Source organism: Balaenoptera borealis (assembly GCF_965194805.1).
Source record: "Balaenoptera borealis genome assembly, chromosome: 13".
Lineage (NCBI taxonomy): Eukaryota > Metazoa > Chordata > Mammalia > Artiodactyla > Balaenopteridae > Balaenoptera > Balaenoptera borealis.
Window position 1 is genome coordinate 54,501,000 of NC_138870.1, and position 20,763 is coordinate 54,521,762.

At 39.3% G+C, this 20,763-nt stretch overlaps 1 protein-coding gene across 1 annotated transcript in view; it reads right to left on the reverse strand.

Moving 5' to 3' along the window:
* WIF1 (WNT inhibitory factor 1) overlaps positions 1-20,763 on the reverse strand; it is an 85,025-nt gene that overhangs the window by 62,793 nt on the left and 1,469 nt on the right. The window contains exon 2 of the mRNA XM_082351269.1: positions 20,506-20,645. Within this exon, the coding sequence (XP_082207395.1) occupies positions 20,506-20,645 (140 nt within the window). The remainder of the gene's footprint in view (positions 1-20,505; positions 20,646-20,763) is intronic.

Below are 20,763 nucleotides of genomic sequence, written 5' to 3' on the forward strand. Positions count from 1 at the left end.
GCTATTTGGCATCTGAACTAGATCTTGACTTAGATGATTTGTTATTTGCCTTGTAAAGTAGGACTCTCTAAATGACATGGGCTGCGGGAACTCAATATTGGTGGCTTCAGTTGATGTCAGGGTCTTAAGTTGTGCTGCATTAAGTAGCAAGTGACAAAGTTCAATGCCATACTGTGGACAGGGGTAGATTCCTCATTTTTGCACAGAACACCAAGCTGCTCTGAGGCTGTAAGCCTTGTGGAGAATATAGCCCAGCTTGACCCCTTGAGTCTGTATAGCTTGGGGAGCAGGGAGAGGCTGAACCTGGACCTGAGAAGCAGACTTCTCTCAGTGCCGCACTGCAGCAGCAGAGGTCAAGACATTCCCCTCCAGGATGGCATGGGTAGAGCCTTTCCAAGAACTCACAGAAATAGTTGGTCTTTGCTAGGGAAGAAGTAGGAGTAAATGAACCAGAGGCCTTACATCAGCAACGGAGGGGACAAGTCAGTAAATTTTAGGGTATAAATGCAAAGTAGGACTCACCAAATGTGAGTCTATAGACTGGTAGAGTCTTGGTATATTCAAGTTACAACGGGAAGACAGGTTTTGGCCTATTACGAAGAACAACTTTCTATAATTAACACAATCAAAATTACTAAATAAAATCTGCCTTACTAAGTTCCTTGCCACTGAGCATGTTCAACTAGAGGTTGAGCGACCACGATCCCTGGATGCTTCAAAGAAAGGATGGGATTCATGGGATGGATGAGTTCTGAGATCTCTTCCAGCTCTATTCTGTGACATCTAAAGATACAGCCAGAGAAAGCAAAGAAAAAATTGGATGAACACAGACATGTAACTCAAAGCTTGACTCCTGCCTGAAATTGAGCAACTGTTTAAAAGGAAGAAATGGGTAATCAGTGTATAATGAAATCATTCACATTTTTAGTTATTTAGGATGAGTTCTCAAACATAGGATGAGTTTTAATGTTTTCAGGGGCACTGAATTTGAGCAAGTTGTTTTCTCACTTGCTGAATATATTAAAGATCTACTGAAATGAGTTACATAAAGATCATAGTTGTCCAAAATGGGTCTCTGTTATACAGAGAGCACCCCTACAGCCTTTAAAAGTATTGGGGTGAAAAATTCCACAAAGGAGTAACCTTTACATTGCCATCTGCTGGCTACTGGCTACTGCTGTAAGTGACAGCAACATAATATACTCTCAAATCCTAATCAGATTCCAACTGGAAATAGGAATATTGAATTTACAAATTATAGAAATCAGATGACTTCACTAAGTACTCAAAACCCAAATAAATACCAGAGTACTTTTACAAGTCTATTGGAGACCCATCTGGTTATTGCCTTGATTAGGCGATGTCCTACTTGGACTTGTGAATCCTCCCAGTGGTGCATCCATGACCAGTACTGAAATAACCCCTTGAAATGAGGCATCCTAACAAGTCCTACATTGGAGGTTTATTCAGGTGTATCTTCAGCTCCCACAGATAGTTTCCTAAAAGTAGTTTTAAATGTTTAATTTGGGAGAGCTGACTTACGCTATCACCTAGCAGTATAGCGACATTTGTTGTAGTCATTTCAAAAAAAAAAAAAAATATGGCAAGTGGAAGGCAGAATACATTAGGCCAAATTATCTCAAGTACATAAAAGCCATGAAGTTAAGCAGAGAAGATGTTCCAAATGTGCATATCTTAGTTGCACAGGTCTCAGGCTATGCCCTGAAGAACACTGGGGACCCTATGCTGCTAATTCACTCCTCTCCCAACAGAGGTAATGACCCCTCTCCAGTACTTTCATAGAATCTTGTTCATATTGCATTATTACATGGTTGATATTTTATTATTGTTATTTTGGTTCATATCTGTTTCTGTACCAGATTGTAGTTGCCTTGAAGGCAAGCATCATATACAATTCACATTTTTTTTTTTTTAGCATTCAACACATGCTTTGGCATTAGGTAGGCCCCCAATAAATATTTATTGAGTTGAGGTCAAAAGAAGGAAGAAAGGGAGGAAGAAAAGAAGGTTCCAAAGTCTCCAAAATCAGTATTTCTATTCTATTCCTCAAGTCTTAGCTCTAGACTTCAGTTTTCAAATGCACACCAGACTTTGCCATCTGAAAGGTTCAGCAGAAATTTCATGTTCAGCAATTTCCAAATGGACCCTACTGTCTTTGTACCTCAAACTGTTCTGCTTTTGCTCCTGTAATTAATTTCTCAGTTAAGACATAATTATCTGCCCAACCATCTGAGTCATCCTCTATTCCCCCATCTCCGTAATACCCACATTCAATAAGTCCTGTCAATTACACTGAGAGAGACCTCTCAGTGGTATCTTCCTCTCTCCTCCCTCTCTCCCCCAATTACCTGCCTTAGTTCATATCCTCATCACCTCTTGTGGTGTCTTAAGTAACTTCCTAACTGGCTCCTGTCCTCAGCCAGGTACTTCATCATCTGTCCTCCATCTGCCACGGAAGTTATCCTCTACACAGATACGACATTATCATCTACTTTTAAACTTTCAATGGCTCCCCACTTTTTACAAGACAAGTCAACTATGGCATACAGAAGTCATCATAATCTTCCTAAACTTACGTTTTTAGATCTATATTCTTCAGGTCTGTTCCATAAACCCTAACCATTCTGAACTAATTGTCATTCTCCAACCACACCAATGATTCTCAGTCTTGTGTGCCTCCCCACAGGTCATTCAGCAGACCTAGAATGCCCATCTAATCCCTACCTGCCTTGGCCACTCTCTGCCTACTGAACATTTTTTGTGACCCAGTTTAGATGTTACCTCCTCTGTGATGTCTATTCCAGAATATAAGCAACTGCAAATTTACCTGATCAATGGCAAAATCCTCTGGCTTTATGCTCCAGTAGCACTTTTCTTAGGGCACTTAATGGGGGCTACAGCTAGCCCATATGAAGGCTCTGTGCAAATTAGGTATAAGTGACCCCCCCCACCCCACCCCAGGCAGAGGCAGCTCTGTGTCAGGCTATAAGACTTGACAAGTGAAACAGGGGCTGGATTTCAGCTTGGTCAGGTTGAACCTGCCTCTTTGGTCAGGTTCCCTCATGCAATGAAAAACCTTGTTCAGCTGTACATGGTGGCCCTGAGAACTTATCACAATGATTATGATTGCCTTTTTGATGTCACAGTCTTCACCACCAGCTGATGAATTCCTAGAAGGCAGTTAGATCAATCAAAATTTGTACTCTCAGAACCTATGACATGTAAACATTGATAAGTGTTCTTTGAATTGCTATTTTTTGGCATGAGAAGATATTACAAAAATCATCGGGCTTCCCTGGTGGCGCAGTGGTTGAGAGTCTGCCTGCCGGTGCGGGGGACGCGGGTTCGGGCCCTGGTCTGGGAGGATCCCACATGCCGAGGAGCAACTAGGCCCGTGAGCCACAACTACTGAGCCTGCACGTCTGGAGCCTGTGCTCCGCAACAAGAGAGACCCGCGCACCGCGATGGGGAGTGGCCCCCGCTTGCCGCGGCTGGAGGGGGCTCTTGCACAGAGGCGGAGACCCAACACAGCCAAAGATAAATAAATTAATTAATAAAAAAAAATCATCAAAGAAAGATCTCTGAAGTATATAAATGTGTACATAAGTGTTCTTAGCTGTATAGTCTTGGGCAAGTAATTTGACTTCCTTATGCCCTAGTTTCCTCATCTATGAATTGGGGATAATAATAGTATCTACCTCAGGACTGTTGTGAGGATCTGATGAGATAATATCTGTAGAGTGCTTAGAAGAGTGCCCAGTTCAGAGTATGCTTTATGTAAGTATTGGCTGTTATTATTAACATAGGATAAAGAAAGGATTCTCAGATGAATCTCTTTAAATTTGACAACAAGACCATTTTGGAGGAAGAATCTTTCTGCCTTGATTTAAAAAAATCTAGAGACAGACGTTACAGTTTGTATAAAGATATTACCATTAATATTAAATGATTGAAGATGTTCTACTTAAGACATAGAATCATAACATTTCAGAATTCAGAAGGTGTTTAGAGGTCATCTAAACTGCTTTTCTTATAGATTTAAGAATTGGGTCAAGTGACCTTTCTGTGGGTTCTAGTGTTTCTTCATCTGGCCCTTACCAAATATCCAGCCTTATCACCTCATCTCCCCCCATCCCTAGCCCCCAGTATTCTCCCTTCCTCATCAACCCTCAGTCTCGGGCACCATCAGCCTCTCCCAGAATGCACTTTCACAACTCTTTTGCCTCTGCCTGTGATAGCCCTCCTTCCTGTGCCTTGCTCCCATCTCAGCTGATTAAACCACCTCATGCACATTCTTCAAGTCCCAGTTCAATTACTGTATCTTCTCTAGTGAAGCCTTCCCCTACTTCTTCAGCCAAAATTAGCTGCTTCCTCCTCTGTGTTCCCAGAGCTCGCTCTGTGTTCATACCTCTATTTAGCACTTATCAGAGCAAGGGCTCTGGATCTCACCTGCCTAGGATTAAATCCCAGCTCTGTCCCTTGCTACCTGTGTTTCCTTTGCTCCTCTGTGTCTCAGTTGCTTTATCTATCAAATGGGAACAATAGTATATTCATTCATTCAACAAATAGTTATTGACTACCTATTGTGTATCAGGAGATGTTCCAGGACCTGGAGTTATACGGTGAATAGGACACAAAGTCCTTGCTCTCATGAACTTACATTTATTGGGAGAGTCAAACAATTAAAATCCAATATAATCAAGTATTATCATTATTTTAGGTGCCATGGAAAAATATGCAGCAGAGCAGAAGACTCAGAGTGCTGGGCGGTGGGTAGCTCTTGCTTTAGAGGGGGCAGTCAGGAAAAGTTTCTTAGAGGAGGTGACATTTGATCAGACATCGGGGAGACGAGGGAACAAGCCACACAGAAATCTGGCAGGAGTGCACCTAGGCAGAGGAAACTTCATGTGCAAAGGCCCTGAGGCAGGAAGGGTAAGCTTGGGGGTAAGGGACAGAAAGGCTAACAGGGCTACTGCCAAGTTAGTGAAGCAGAAAGTGGAGGAAATGAGGCACTCCTTATTCTTAGCACCAAGACTTTCAGATTTTTATCTCTTAAATGTTTCCCCAATCCATTTCCCTTCTTTTCATCCTTGATCTTGTATCTCATTATCTCTGATTTCTCTCCTTGCTGTCAACTCCCCTCAAAGCTCTCCTCCATTCTGCTGACAGGATGACCTAAAGACTGTAACTCTGACTCTGTTGTCCTCTGCTTTATACTTTTTCACAGACTGACTCAACACGGCCTATAGAGTAAGTCTCAGATGCCTTAATATGAAGGACAAAGTCATCTAGACCTACCCCCTGCCTTCCTCTCCACTTCCTACCTTGCATATACACTCCAGCCACACCAAAGTACTAGTTCCCCAGATAACGTATCTCTGGTCTCTCTGCCTTGTCTGACGTTGTCTCCTTTCGCTAAAAATCATCCCCTCCTCCATGTTTGTGCTTGTCCAACTCTATAGTCAGACCCAGTGCCGGAGTTACTTCTCCTGTGTACTCTCATTCCAACCTGGGAATGCCTCAGTACTTCTACAATACCACTTACCAGGAATTATTAAGATGATGTGTTTATATATAGCTGCCTCTCCAGTTAGCTTCTAATTTTCTCAAGGGCACGGACTTGGTTCTTAATCATGTTTTGCACGCAGTGCATGATCCGAGTTCTGGCCAAGAGCAGCTATGCAAGGACTGGGTTCACGTCCTTTCTCTCATCACTGCCAGGTAAGAACTCACTCCCCAAATCTGTCCCGTTGTCCCAGGCCCACAACACACTGCTGCCCTGTGAGATTCTGTTCAGGTGAATGGGTTTCAAAAGATGCCTGATATTTTCCAAGATTCTTTAATCAGATTCATCCATAAAATCCAAAAAGAAGACAAAATGTACAGCTCAGAGGCACAGACAGCCATATCTCTACCTGAGGAAAACAGGGAAGAGAGAATTTGTCCTATGACTTTAGAGTTTTAACTATTAGGTTTTGAAAGAAAATCAAGTACTTGAAGAAGCAGGCTTAGTTTGAATTAACCCATTTCCAGTGTTCGACCTCTCATTATTTTAACTGAAAGATCACCTGCCAAGTGTAATTTCTATATCTTTATTATACTTTTCTTGATACTTAGAAAAGTTTTCTTGATAATCAGAAAGGTAGTATGGGAGTTGAGGATAGATGCTAAGTCAATTCTTCTTCAAATTAACATTATTTTCTTTACTCAAGCATCCTTTTACAGTAAGTTCAAAGTTCTAGATTCCATTAGAAAAATTTTTTCCTATGCACTCACATAAGTGATTTTTTATAGTTCTGTGCCCTAATCACCTAAAAAAATTTAACCTGGAGCTGAGACTAATCATTGCAAACTCTTCCAAAAGTTTAGTAAGAAAGAAGAGCTAAATGGTAGTTGTAGAAAAGCCACTGTCATGGAATCTAAAATAGGATGCAAATGAACTTATCTGTGAGACAGACTCACAGACATAGAGAACAGGCTTGTGGTTGCCAAGGGGGAGGGGGGTTGGGGGAGGGATGTTTTGGGAGTTTGGGATTAGCAGATGCAAACTATTATATATAGAATGGATAAACAACAAGGTCCTACTGTATAGCACAGGGAACTACATTCAAGATCCTGTGATAAACCATAAGGGAAAAGAACATGAAAAAGAATGTATATACATATATATGTATGTATAACTGAATCACTTTGCTGTATAGCAGAAATTAACACAACATTGTAGATCAACTATACTTGAATAAATTTTTTAAAAAGAAAAGAAAAGCCACTGCCTACCCAACAGAGAAACCAAAGATTTACTTAATACTTCCCTGGGACAAAGCTGCAAAATGTTGAGTCCATTCTCTTCACAGCAGAGAAGACAGAAACCTCCTTGAATTGTTTCTACCTTCTTCTCCTCCCCCAAAACCCTTCTCCATTGTTTGACCTTGACATCCCCTTCACTGAATTTCCCTTACCTCACAGATGAGATACAAGGTCCATCGTGATCACCTAGAACATGCCTTCCCTTTAAGACCTCCATGCACTTGAACATGCTGAACTCTTCACTTGGAAGGCATTTTCCTCTCTTGCTGGTCTGATGAAAGCTTACTCATTCTGCAGGAATGAATTCGGACATCACATGCTCGGCTCCTGGCTCCCTTCCTCCTCCAGACAGGGAAAAGTGTGGCCTTCTTTGTGTTCTCTGTCAGTCCTAGACTTTCTAACCTCATTTGCCTGAGTGTGATGGCTATCTGTTTCCTAGACTATGAGCTACCTGAGGGCAGGGGCCATGTTTACTCCTCCTTGTATGCTCCTGTGATTGACTGAGTGTCTGTGTTTGTTGACTGACTGTGTGCTGAAGGCAGAGAACATGTTCTCCTGCATGGGAGAACAACTCCCCGTCCACTAAGGTTCAGGGGAATGTAACCAAGTTCATCCCAGGTTGGCAAATGGAGAAAGCTGGCTAAAAAACTGCAGCAAAAGAAGCCCTGATCTGACAATACCTCTTCCAGAGATCCGGCTGAAGGATGAAAAGCATTTTCACTATACTCTCAATCCCCAAAGTTTTTTCCTCACGACACCCATCCTATTCATTAGGGACATTTAAGTTAAATGAGCTTAATCCAAAACAAAATGCTTTATTGAACATCATTCCTTTCCACTTCACCACAACGATTTAAAAGATTTCTACTGGTGCAAGCATTTAAAAGTCAGGAATAAAGATAGAGGATAATGGCAAAGGGTTTGTTTACGTGCCTTACACCACTGTGTAAGGAAGACAAAGCACAGTTTACATTTATACCATGTAAATCGCTCTAGAACCAGATGTGGCTTACAAGGTACCTTGTAACTCATCTCCTCTAAGCTATAAAGCCTTTTTTTTTTTTTTTCCTTGCAAAAGTTTGAGAAACTTACTGCTGTTTTCTATCAGCAGATACGACAGATGGCTGGCACATGCCTGCTTTGCTAAATGAAATGGGCCCTCTGCAGAATTACTCTTTGATTCCCTTGTGGCATGTCCACAACACCACAATGCAAAATACTACAGCATAGCAGAATTTAAACACTAAAGGTTTAAAGCTGTGTTGTTGTTTTTTTTTTTTTGTAGAAAATGGATTTATTCGAGTGGAATAAAATGCATCAAATATTAAAAAAAAGGGAGGTTTGTTAAAGCTGTGCTTTTGATATAAGTACCTTCTTTTAAAAAAATCATGCTCACAGTATGTAAACATATTCACATTCCCACTTTGAAACCATGGAACAGGGGTCAAAAAACGAGGCATTTCCTCCATTTCATGACATAAAACCACCGCAAAGGTATGACGGCAAACCCCAGGAGTACAAAGGTATGCAACTACTCGGCTGTAACTACCAACACAATCATAACTCCATTAGGAAAAAATGTGGACAGTACACATTAAGGGATTTAAATAATAATAATAAGTGTTACCATAACTTCAGAGTTGGGAGGAGATGTTTAAGGGCATTTGGCTGTTCTTTTGAAGAGGGAGAGGAAGTACTTGAATGAAAATTCACTCTCAATTGTTTTTCTTTGATTTTTGTCAAGGGGAGAAAGGAAGGAAAAAACCATTTCAATACAGGTCTCCTTAACTCAACCAGTCCAAGGGGAAATTTGAGACCTCGAACTGCAGCTAGTTTAAGGGGGCCAGTGTTACATCATATCAAACACAACGTTGCAAAAACAAGCTATCTGGAGCTTTAGGGGTATTTGAATGACAAAACTAGATTATCCAGTTGATCTTACACATACATGTCAGTAGAATGATTCTATTTTTTTAAAAATTAGCAAAACTGTGAGTCAGTTGTCAGCAAAATGGCCTGTTTCTAACTTTTTTTTTCCAGTGGTACTTTCCTCATTTTAAAGCTGAATTTGGATACAGATACACACATGTATACTGTGGACAATTGACTTTATTGGGTTAAACTGCAGAAACATGCTCCTTTGTTCAATGTGTGATCACTGAAAATAGAAAATATTAGACATACTCAAGATACAGTGTAGAAAGTGAAATATTTTCCAACATGTAAGGTTAATTTAAATGTGTTCATAAACTTTACTAGCTACCTATCAATTAAAGAAAACTTCTTGAATTATTGAAAACTGCCAGAAATAACAAGAATAACCATTGTAAAGCAATTATACTCCAATACAGATGAAAAAAAAAGAAAGAACAACAATAATAATACAAAATCAAGTATAAGGAAAGTCTGAGAACTTTGCCTGGATAGTTGTTTCTTTGTGAATGACTCCAGTCAGTAACACCCAAATTCAGCTTTTTAAAAAATCTGAAGTGTAGTTTATTTACAATATTGTGGGGAGACCTTCAACATGGTGGAGGAGTAGGATGTGGAGATCACCTTCCTCCCCACAGATACATCAGAAATACCTCTACATGTGGAACAACTCCTACAGAACACCTACTGAACGCTGGCAGAAGACCTCAGACCTCCCAAAAGGCAAGAAACTCCCCACGTACCTGGGTAGGGCAAAAGAAAAAAGGAAAAGCAGAGACAAAGAATAGGGACGGGACCTGCACCAGTGGGAGGGAGCTATGAAGGAGGAAAGGTTTCCACACACTAGGAAGCCCCTTCGCGGGCGGAGACTGCGGGTGGCGGAGGGGGGAAGCTTTGGAGCCACGGAGGAGAGCGCAGCCACAGGGGTGTGGAGGGCAAAGCGGAGAGATTCCCGCACAGAGGATCGGCACCGAGCAGCACTCACCAGCCCGAGAGGCTTGTCTGCTCACCCGCCGGGGCGGGCGGGGGCTGGGAGCTGAGGCTTGGGCTTCAGTCGGATTGCAGGGAGAGGACTGGGGTTGGCTGAGTGAACACAGCCTAAGGGGGCTAGTGCGCAACAGCTAGCCGGGAGGGAGTCCAGGAAAAGCGCTGGACCTGCCTAAGAGGCAAGAGACCATTGTTTCAGGGTGTGCGAGGAGAGAGGATTCAGAACACCGCCTAAACGAGCTCCAGAGACGGGCACCAGCCGTGGCTATCAGCGCGGATACCAGAGACGGGCATGAAACGCTAAGGCTGCTGCTGCCACCACCATGAAGCCTGTGTGCGAGCACAGGTCACTATCCACACTGCCCCTACCGGGAACCTGTGCAGCCTGCCACTGCCAGGGTCCCGTGACCCAGGGACAACTTCCCCGGGAGAACGCACGGCACGCCTCAGGATGGTGCAATGTCACTCCGGCCTCTGCCACCACAGGCTCACCCTGCATCCGTTCCCCTCCCTCCCCCCGGCCTGAGTGAGCCAGAGCCCCCTAATCAGCTTCTCCTTTAACCCCATCCTGCCTGAGTGAAGAACAGACACCCTCAGGTGACCTACACGCAGAGGCAAGGCCAAATCCAAAGCTGAACCCCAGGAGCTGTGTGAACAAAGAAGAAAAAGGGAAATCTCTCCCAGCAGCCTCAGGAGCAGCAGATTAATTCTCCACAATCAAACTGATGTACCCTGCATCTCTGGAATACCTAAATAGACAACGAATCATCCCAAAATTGAGGCGGTAGACTTTGGGAGCAACTGTAGACTTGGGGTTTGCTTTCTGCATCTAGTTTGTTTCTGGTTTTATGTTTATCTTACTTTAGTATTTGAGTTTATTATCATTGATAGATTAGTTTATTGATTTGGTTGCTCTCTTATTTTTTTTTTTTTTTACATATAGATATATATATTTTTTTCCTTTTCTCTTTTTGTGAGTATGCTCACAAAAGAGCATACTTTTGTGTATGCTCCTTTGTGTGATTTTGTCTGTATAGCTTTGATTTTACCATTTGTCCTAGGGTTCTGTCTGTCGTTTTTTTTTTTTAGTATAGTTTTTAGCACTTGTTATCACTGGTGGATTTTTTGTTGGTTTGGTTGCTCTCTTCTTTCTTTCTTTTTTTTATTACTTTTTTTAATAATTTTTAATTTTTTATTTTAATAACTTTCTTTTCTTTCTCTCTCTCTCTCTCTCTCTCTCCCTCTCTCTCTCTCTCTCTCTCTCTCTCTCTCTCTCTCCCTCCCTCCCTCTCTCCCTCCCTCCCTCCCTCTCCCTCCCTCCCTCTCTCTCTCTCTCTCTCTCTCTCTCTCTCTCTCTTTCTTTCTTTCTTTCTCCCTCCCTTTTCTTCTGAGCCATGTGGCTAACAGGGTCTTGGTGCTCTGGCCAGGTGTCACGCCTGTGCCTCTGAGGTGGGAGAGCCAAGTTCAGGACACTGGTCCACCAGAGACCTCCTGGCTCCACATATCAAATGGCGAAAGCTCTCCCAGATATCTCCATCTCAACGTTAAGAACCAGCTCCACTCAACAACCAGCAAGCTACAGTACTGGACACCCTATGCCAAACAAATAGCAAGACAGGAACACAACCCTACCCATTAGCAGAGAGGTTGCCTAAAATCATAATAAGGTCACAGACACCCCAAAACACACCACCAGATGCGGTCCTGCCCACCAGAAAGACAAGATCCAGCCTCATCCACCAGAACACAGGCACCAGTCCCCTCCACCAGGAAGCCTACACAACCCACTGAACCAACCTTAGCCACTGGAGGCAGACACCAAAAAAAATGGGAACTACGAACCTGCAGCCTGAGAAAAGGAGACCCCAAACACAGTAAGTTAAGCAAAATGAGAAGACAGAGAAAGACACAGCAGATGAAGGAGCAAGGCAAAAACCCACCAGACCAAACAAATGAAGAGGAAATAGGCAGTCTACCTGAAAAAGAATTCAGAGTAATGATAGTAAAGATGAGCCAAAATCTTGGAAATAGAATGGAGAAAATACAAGAAACATGTAACAAGGACCTAGAAGAACTAAAGAGCAAACAAACAGTGATGAACAGCACAATAAATGAAATTAGGAATTCTCTAGAAGGGATCAATAGCAGAATAACTGAGGCAGAAGAACGGATAAGTGACCTGGAAGACAAAATAGTGGAAATAACTACCACAGAGCAGAATAAAGAAAAAAGAATGAAAAGAATTGAGGACAGTCTAAGAGACCTCTGGGACAACATTAAATGCACCAACATTCAAATTATAGGGGTCCCAGAAGAAGAAGAGAAAAAGAAAGGGACTGAGGAAATATTTGAAGAGCTTATAGTTGAAATCTTTCCTAATATGGGAAAGGAAATAGTTAATCAAGTCCAGGAAGCGCAGAGAGTCCCATACAGGATAAATCCGAGGAGAACCACACCAAGACACATATTAATCAAACTATCAAAAATTAAATACAAAGAAAAAATATTAAAAGCAGCAAGGGATAAACAACAAATAACATACAAGGGAATCCCCCATAAGGTTAACAGCTGATCTTTCAGCAGAAACTCTGCAAGCCAGGAGGGAGTGGCAGGACATATTTAAAGTGATGAAAGGGAAAAACCTACAACCAAGATTACTCTACCCAGCAAGGGTCTCATTCAGATTTGATGGAGAAATTAAAACCTTTACAGACAAGCAAAAGCTAAGAGAATTCAGCACCACCAAACCAGCTTTCAAAAATGCTAAAGGAACTTCTCGAGGCAGGAAACATAAGAGAAGGAAAAGACCTACAAAAACAAACCCAAAACAATTAAGAAAATGGTAATAGGAACATCCATATCAATAATTACCTTAAATGTAAATGGATTAAATGCTCCAACCAAAAGACACAGTCTGGCTGAATGGATACAAAAACAAGACCTGTATATATGATGTCTACAAGAGACCCACTTCAGACCTAGGGACACATACAGACTGAAAGTGAGGGGATGGAAAAAGATATTGCATGCAAATGGAAATCAAAAGAATGCTGGAATAACAATTCCCATATCAGACAAAATAGACTTTAAAATAAAGACTATTACAAGAGACAAAGAAGGACACTACATAATGATCAAGGGATCAATCCAAGAAGAAGATATAACAACTGTAAATATTTATGCACCCAACATAGGAGCACCTCAATACATAAGGCAAATGCTAACAGCCATAAAAGGGGTAATCAACGGTAACACAATCATAGTAGGGGACTTTCACACCCCACGTTCACCAATGGACAGATCATCCAAAATGAAAATAAATAAGGAAACACAAGCTTTAAATGATACATTAAACAAGATGGACTTAATTGACATTTATAGGACATTCCATCGAAAAACAACAGAATACACTTTCTTCTCAAGCGCTCATGCAACATTCTCTAAGATAGATAACATCTTGGGTCACAAATCAAGCCTTGGTATATGTAAGAATATTGAAATCGTATCAAGTATCTTTTTCGACCACAATGCTATGAGACTAGATATCAATTACAGGAAAAAAATCTGTAAAAAATTCAAACACATGGAGGCTAAACAATACACTACTAAATAACCAAGAGATCACTGAAGAAATCAAAGAGGAAATCAAAAAATACCTAGAAACAAATGACAATGAAAACACGATGACCCAAAACCTACGGGAAGCAGCAAAAGCAGTTGTAAGAAGGAAGTTTATAGCAATACAATCCTACTTCAAGAAACAAGAAACATCTCAAATAAACAACCTAACCTTACACCTAAAGCAATTACAGAAAGAAGAACCAAAAAAACCCCAAAGTTAGCAGAAGGAAAGAAATCATAAAGATCAGATCAGAAATAAATGAAAAAGAAATGAAGGAAACAAGAGCAAAGGTCAATAACACTATAAGCTGGTTCTTTGAGAAGATAAACAAAATTGATAAACCATTAGCCACACTCATCACAAAAAGAAGGGAGAAGACTCAAATCAATACAATTAGAAATGAAAAAGGAGAGGTAACAACTGACACTGCAGAGAAACAAAGGATCATGAGAGATTACTACAAGCAACTCTATGCCAATAAAATGGACAACCTGGAAGAAATGGACAAATTCTTAGAAAAGCACAATCTTCTGAGACTGAACCAGAGAGAAATAGAAAATATAAACAGACCAATCACAAGCACTGAAATTGAGACTGTGATTAAAAATCTTCCAACAAACAAAAGTCCAGGACCAGATGGCTTCACAGGCGAATTGTATCAAACACTTAGAGAAGAGCTAACACCTATCCTTCTCAAACTCTTCCAGAATATAGCAGAGGGAGGAACACTCCCAAACTCATTCTACGAGGCCACCATCACTCTGATACCAAAACCAGACAACACTGTCACAAAGAAAGAAAACTACAGGCCAATATCACTGATGAACATAGATGCAAAAATCCTTAACAAAATACTCACAAACAGAATCCAACAGCACATTAAAAGGATCATACACCATGATCAAGTGGGGTTTATCCCAGGAATGCAAGTATTCTTCAATATACGCAAATCAATGTGATACACCATATTAACAAACATGGATAAAAACAATATGATCATCTCAATAGATGCAGAAAAAGCTTTCGACAAAATTTAATACCCATTTATGATAAAAACCCTCCAGAAAGTAGGCATAGAGGGAACTTACCTCAACATAATAAAGGCCATATGTGACAAACCCACAGCCAACATTGTTCTTAATGGTGAAAAAATGAAACCATTTCCACTAAGATCAGGAACAAGACAAGGTTGCCCACTCTCACCTCTAGTATTTAACAAAGTTTTGGAAGTTTTAGTCACAGCAGTCGGAGAAGAAAAAGAAATAAAAGGAATCCAAATTGGAAAAGAAGAAGTAAAGCTGTCACTGTTTGCAGATGACATGATACTATACATAGAGAATCCTAAAGATGCTACCAGAAAACTACTAGAGCTAATCAATGAATTTGGTAAAGTAGCAGGATACAAAATTAATGCACAGAAGTCTCTTGCATTCCTATACACTAATGATGAAAACTCTGAAAGAGAAATTAAGGAAACATTCCCATTTACCATTGCAACCAAAAGAATAAAATACCTAGGAATAAACCTACCTAAGGAGACAAAAGACCTGTACACAGAAAACTATAAGACACTGATGAAAGAAATTAAAGATAATACAAACAGATGAAGAGATATACCATGTTCTTGGATTGGAAAAATCAACATTGTGAAAATGACTATAGTACCCAAAGCAATCTACAGATTCAATGCAATTCCTATCAAACTGCCAATGGCATTTTTCACAGAACTAGAACAAAAAATTTCACAATTTGTATGGAAACACAAAAGACCCTGAATAGCCAAAGCAACCTTGAGAAAGAAAATCAGAGCTGGAGGAATCAGGCTCCCAGACTTCATAGTATACTACAAAGCTACAGTAATCAAGACAGTATGGTACTGGCACAAAAACAGAAATATAGGTCAATGGAACAGGATAGAAAGGCCAGAGATAAACCCATGCACATATGGGAGGAAGCAAGAATATACAATGGAGAAAAGACAGCCTTCTTCAATAAGTGGTGCTGGGAAAACTGGACAGCTACTTATAAAAGAATGAAATTAGAACACTCCCTAACACCATACACAAAAATAAACTCAAAATGCATTAAAGGCCTAAATATAAGGCCAGACACTTTAAAACTCTTAGAGGAAAACATAGGCAGAACACTGTGACATAAACCACAGCAAGATCCTTTTTGACCCACCTCCTAGAGCAATGGAAATAAAAACAAAAATAAACAAATGGGACCTAATGTAACTTAAAAGCTTTTGCACAGCAAAGGAAACCATAAACGAGACGAAAAGACAACCTTCAGAATGGGCGAAACTATTTGCAAATGAAGCAACTGACAAAGGATTAATCTCCAAAATTTACAAGCAGCTCATGCAGCTCAATATCAAAAATACCAACAACCCAATCAAAAATGGGCAGAAGACCTAAACAGACATTTCTCGAAAGAAGACATACAGATTGCCAACAAACACATGAAAGGATGCTCAATATCACTAATCATTAGAGAAATGGAAATCAAAACTACAGTGAGGTATCACCTCACACCAGTCAGAATGGCCATCATCAAAAAATCTACAAACAACAAATGCTGGATTGGGTGTGGAGAAAAGGGAACCCTTCTGCACTGTTGGTGGGAATGTAAATTGATACAGCCACTATGGAGAACATTATGGAGATTCCTTAAAAAAACTAAAAATAGAACTACCATACGACCCAGCAATCTCACTACTGGGCATTTAGCCTGAGAAAACCATAATTCAAAAAGAGTCATGTACCACAATGTTCATTGCAGCTCTATTTACAATAGCCAGCACATGGAAGCAACCTAAGTGTCCATCGACAGAGGAATGGATAAAGAAGATGTGGCACATATATACAATGGAATATTACTCAGCTATAAAAAGAAACGAAACTGAGTTATTTGTAGTGCGGTGGATGGACCTAGGGTCTGTCATACAGAGTGAAGTTAGTCAGAAAGAGAAAAACAAATACCATATGCTAACACATATATATGGAATCTAAAAAAAAAAAAAAAAAAATGGTTCTGAGGAACCTGGGGCAGGACAGGAATAAAGACGCAGACATAGAGAATGGACTTGAGGACACGGGCAGGGGGAAGGGTAAGCTGGGATGAAGTGAGAGAGTGGCATGGACATATATACACTACCAAATGTAAAACAGATAGCTAGTGGGAAGCAGCTGCATAGCACAGGGAAATCAGCTCAGTGCTTTGTGACCACCTAGAGGGGTGGGATAGGGAGAATGGGAGGGAGATGCAAGAGGGAGGAGATACGGGGATATATGGGGATATATGTATATGTATAGCTGATTTACTTTGTTATAAAGCAGAAACTAACACACCATTGTAAAGCAATTATACTCCAATAAAGCTGTTAAAAAAAAATACTGTAGTGCACACTTAGAAAAAAAAATATAGTGTTAGTTTTAGGTGTACAGCAAAGTGGTTCAGATATATAGATTCTTTTTCAGATTCTTTTCCATTATAGGTTATTACAAGATATTGAATACAGTTCCCTGTGCTATACAGTAGGTCCTTGTTGTTTGTCTCAAATTTAGGGAAAAACTAGAATAAGGAATGCCTCATTGAAAAATATCAACTATTATAAGTTATGTACAGTAATAAAGAGTATTTTCACTTTAATTACCAAAAATCCTTTAAGCCTAAGCCTCTGTAGTAGAAATTCTTCTCTAATCTAAAAGGCTTGTGATGTGCCACACCTAGAGAAGCCCAGGCGCCACAACAAAGAAGAATCCACCGGCCACATCGAAGACCCAGTGCAGCCAAAAAAAAAAAAAAAAAGCCTTGAGAAGGAGCATGTCAGAAAATGAATATTTTAAATTGCAGATAAAGTGGAGACAGGGTTTTCCATGGAAAATGAGGATTACAGGGAGAGGAAGAGGCCAGGGAATTGGATTTCAGGCAGGAAAGCTTTGCAAAGCAGATTTTTGAAGATTTCACAAGAAACTGGTAGGTAAGAATAAGGTAAACATTAGCAAATTTGTGCTACATAGGTTACAATTGGCCATGAAATCAAATTCTTTTACCATTTTGTGAGTGATATGTAGTGGATAAATGATACTGGATAATAAATGAAATAAACTACTTACAATACAGAACATCGTACAATTTTAAACTCTAAAGTACAACTCTTTACACGTTTAATGTAAAATAATTTTTAAAATTACAAATCAATACACATTCACTGTGGAAAAACCAAAACATAATACATGTAGATATAACTAATGTGAACACCTTGGAGGATTAGACCTTTATCAGACATGTTTTCCTATGCCTCCCCACATATTCTGTAATGGAACCAAACAGAATATACTGTTATAGATGATTGACTTAATTTGTCATGAACATCCTTCCATAGCATTGAGTAGATGTCTAGAATATTCTTATTAATGCTTCTTGCCACTATCATGGACCTCTAGGTTCTGCCGTTTTTCACTTTTATAAATAGCATGACCAGGAACAGACTTGCACCAAAAACTTTATTCATATCCATGATTATTTCCTTAGGAGGAATCTCTGGAAGTAAAATTTCCTAGTCAAAGGATCTATGTCAAGCCTTTTGCCATCAAAGTCAAACTGCCCTGCAGAAAGGCTAACATACGCATCAGCTACAAATAAGTATGCATAATTCTCCACATACTAAAAACACTTTTAAAAAACTTGACCAATGTGATGTGAGGAAATGATTCTCACTGTACTTTTTATTTGCATTTGTTTGAAGTAGAACATGAAAGTTATTTTAAATGGCTCCAAGAACCCCTTGGGTTACTGGATAATACTTTATTGGAAGTAGATAACACCTACTGCCTCTGCTAGATCTTCAATCCTAAAGTTATTTTAACTTTTTCCACATGTTTCCAAAACACTTAAATATTAAGTTTAAAATTTCATTAATCAGCTATGTATTTTGCTTGTGTTGAAATTCCTAAATGTTTGATATTCTTTTGAATGAAATAACTAGATAATGGACTGAACTTTTCATTTTCCATGTAGATATTTTGATGTGGTTTGGCTTTAGCCAAAGATGCCTTTCAAAATACTTAATTGGTATTGAAGTCATTTTTCCCATATTCAAAATTTCCATGCATTTCAAAAATTATGGTGCTGGAATCACAGAACTTTATTGGCATTAGTCAAATTTAAATAATATTTTAAAACATCTTGCTGTTTGGCATTGTGTAGATCCTTTCCCCCTTCCCAGTACCCCACACTGCTCCAAAAAAAAACATACTAGATTTCACACAGTTACCTGTGGTAACCTATCTGGAGCAGACTGGACATAGAGAGTACGATAACTGAGGTGCTAATATTGGCCTGCATAATCCACATGGGTAATCAACACCTAAACAAGAGAGGGAAAGATTCTAGAAGCTTCATCTCCATGCCAGTTCTACCATCTTCTCTAATCCCCTACAAGAAATAGTCCTGAGATTGTTTGATATGCAATCCATTTTGTACTCAACAATATGCCAACGTTTGCAAAGGGGAGACAGCATGGAACTTAAGCCTTTGCTTCAAATTCCATTCTTCAGAAGACAAACTCATAGGAAAAATAAATTGATCAATCAATCAATCAATCAGAGCTATTGACATTTTCTACTTCAAGTGCAGTTACTGAACCCTTTCAGCTAGGGAGGGGTGCAAGTCAAACTACCTTCTAATGGTTCTTACAAATCCATTTTCTTTATTAAGTAAAGAAAATGTTCTTTTTAAAAATATTGATCCCAGCTGACAAGCGGTCAAACACAATAGATTCAGGTGAAAAAGAAAAGGAGATAATAAAAGGTCATTCACTGATTTATTACTGATTTCATAATATTTCCAAATTAGTTGTCCATAAAGTATCTATGAAGAGGAAACTGTAGGAAAAAAAAAAAAAAAGAGGAATACTCTCCCTATAGAGCAATAGGAGCCTCAGTGAACTTATCTGCAGAATGGGGGTATTAGAATAGATGACCTTCCTGTTAGGAACTTTGGTGGATCCAAAACATCTATTCCTTTATGACAATGGAAGTGTTGAAGGGTCTAGATTTGATCTGTTTTAGAAAGGAAAAATGAGAGAACAGACCTGAAGGAAAAAAGGCAGCTAAAATGGCCACGCCCATACTACAACAGGTAATTAGAGGGAACGCTAGTGGTGTCTCAATTCAAAATAGCTAATTTTTATAAAGTGTTTTCTGGATCACATTCTTTATGAAGATATCCATTTAAACAGTTTTAGAATAAAAAGACCTGAAAATGTGACTTTAATTATAATTACAATGATTTTCATAAGTAGACACATTTTACCAACTAACGAGCAAAAGAATTTCTTACTTACCATTTGGCCTCTACAGTAAATTCTCCAACTGCACAAAAGAAACTAAACTCACATAATGTTTATTCTCCCTTTCTTTCCCAAATTAGAGGTCATTTATGTAATACTGAACCTCTACAAAAGGTAACATACAAAAGATGCTAATGTGCTAAGAAATAAAAGGAACACTTCATAAAAATATAGTGTAGTTTTTTTTTCCATATGAAAGTATTTAAAAAAACAGTAGCTTGCAATATGTTACAAACATTCTTATATGACACTTTTTGAGTCTGTGAATTCTTGCCAGAAATATATAGTGTTCACATCATTCCAGTGAATAACACTCAACGTACCAATTTTTTTCAAAGGCACAATGTCAAAAATACTTATCGACTTTAAAATTTGTTGTGAAGTGTAAACAATGTCACAGGTGGTTGGTATATACTACAGAAAAAAGTCTTAAATATTATGTTAAATTTCAATGTCAGTGAACACAGAAAAAAAAGTAATGTTGGTATTTGATGTCATTATATTTCCAGCAGCCTGAAGACATTGAGACTTATCAAAATAGTGACCTTAGGCACTTTGCCTACCCCTTTCTTTTGGGAATCTTTAATTTATGTGACATGTTTAAATAAATGAGAGTTAACTCTTTATATGCTTTGGAGATCAGATGAGAAATCACTCTTAAAAACTGTAAAAAACATGTAGCCGACTACACACTATATAGTATTATTTCTACCTGCCATCAGGTGCTGTAAATATTAAAGGGTAATTTTCCTCAACCTTTCTGGTTAACATAACTCACCTGCCCTTCAGCTTGCCAAGTGAAATTCATGGAATGGATATTGACAGGAATGGCTGGCATTCTCTGTTGTGCTCTTCTGAAATCATGTGTAAAAGGGGCCATTTTCCCCTCTGAAACAATCAAGATATCTTCTTCAAATCCTGGTTTTAAAAAAACAAATAAAACTATCAAACTAGCTGGACTTAAAAGCATCCAAATAAGAACTTGCACGCAAAAAGAACACCAAAGAATTAGTAATGGGTCATTTCTTTTCACAAG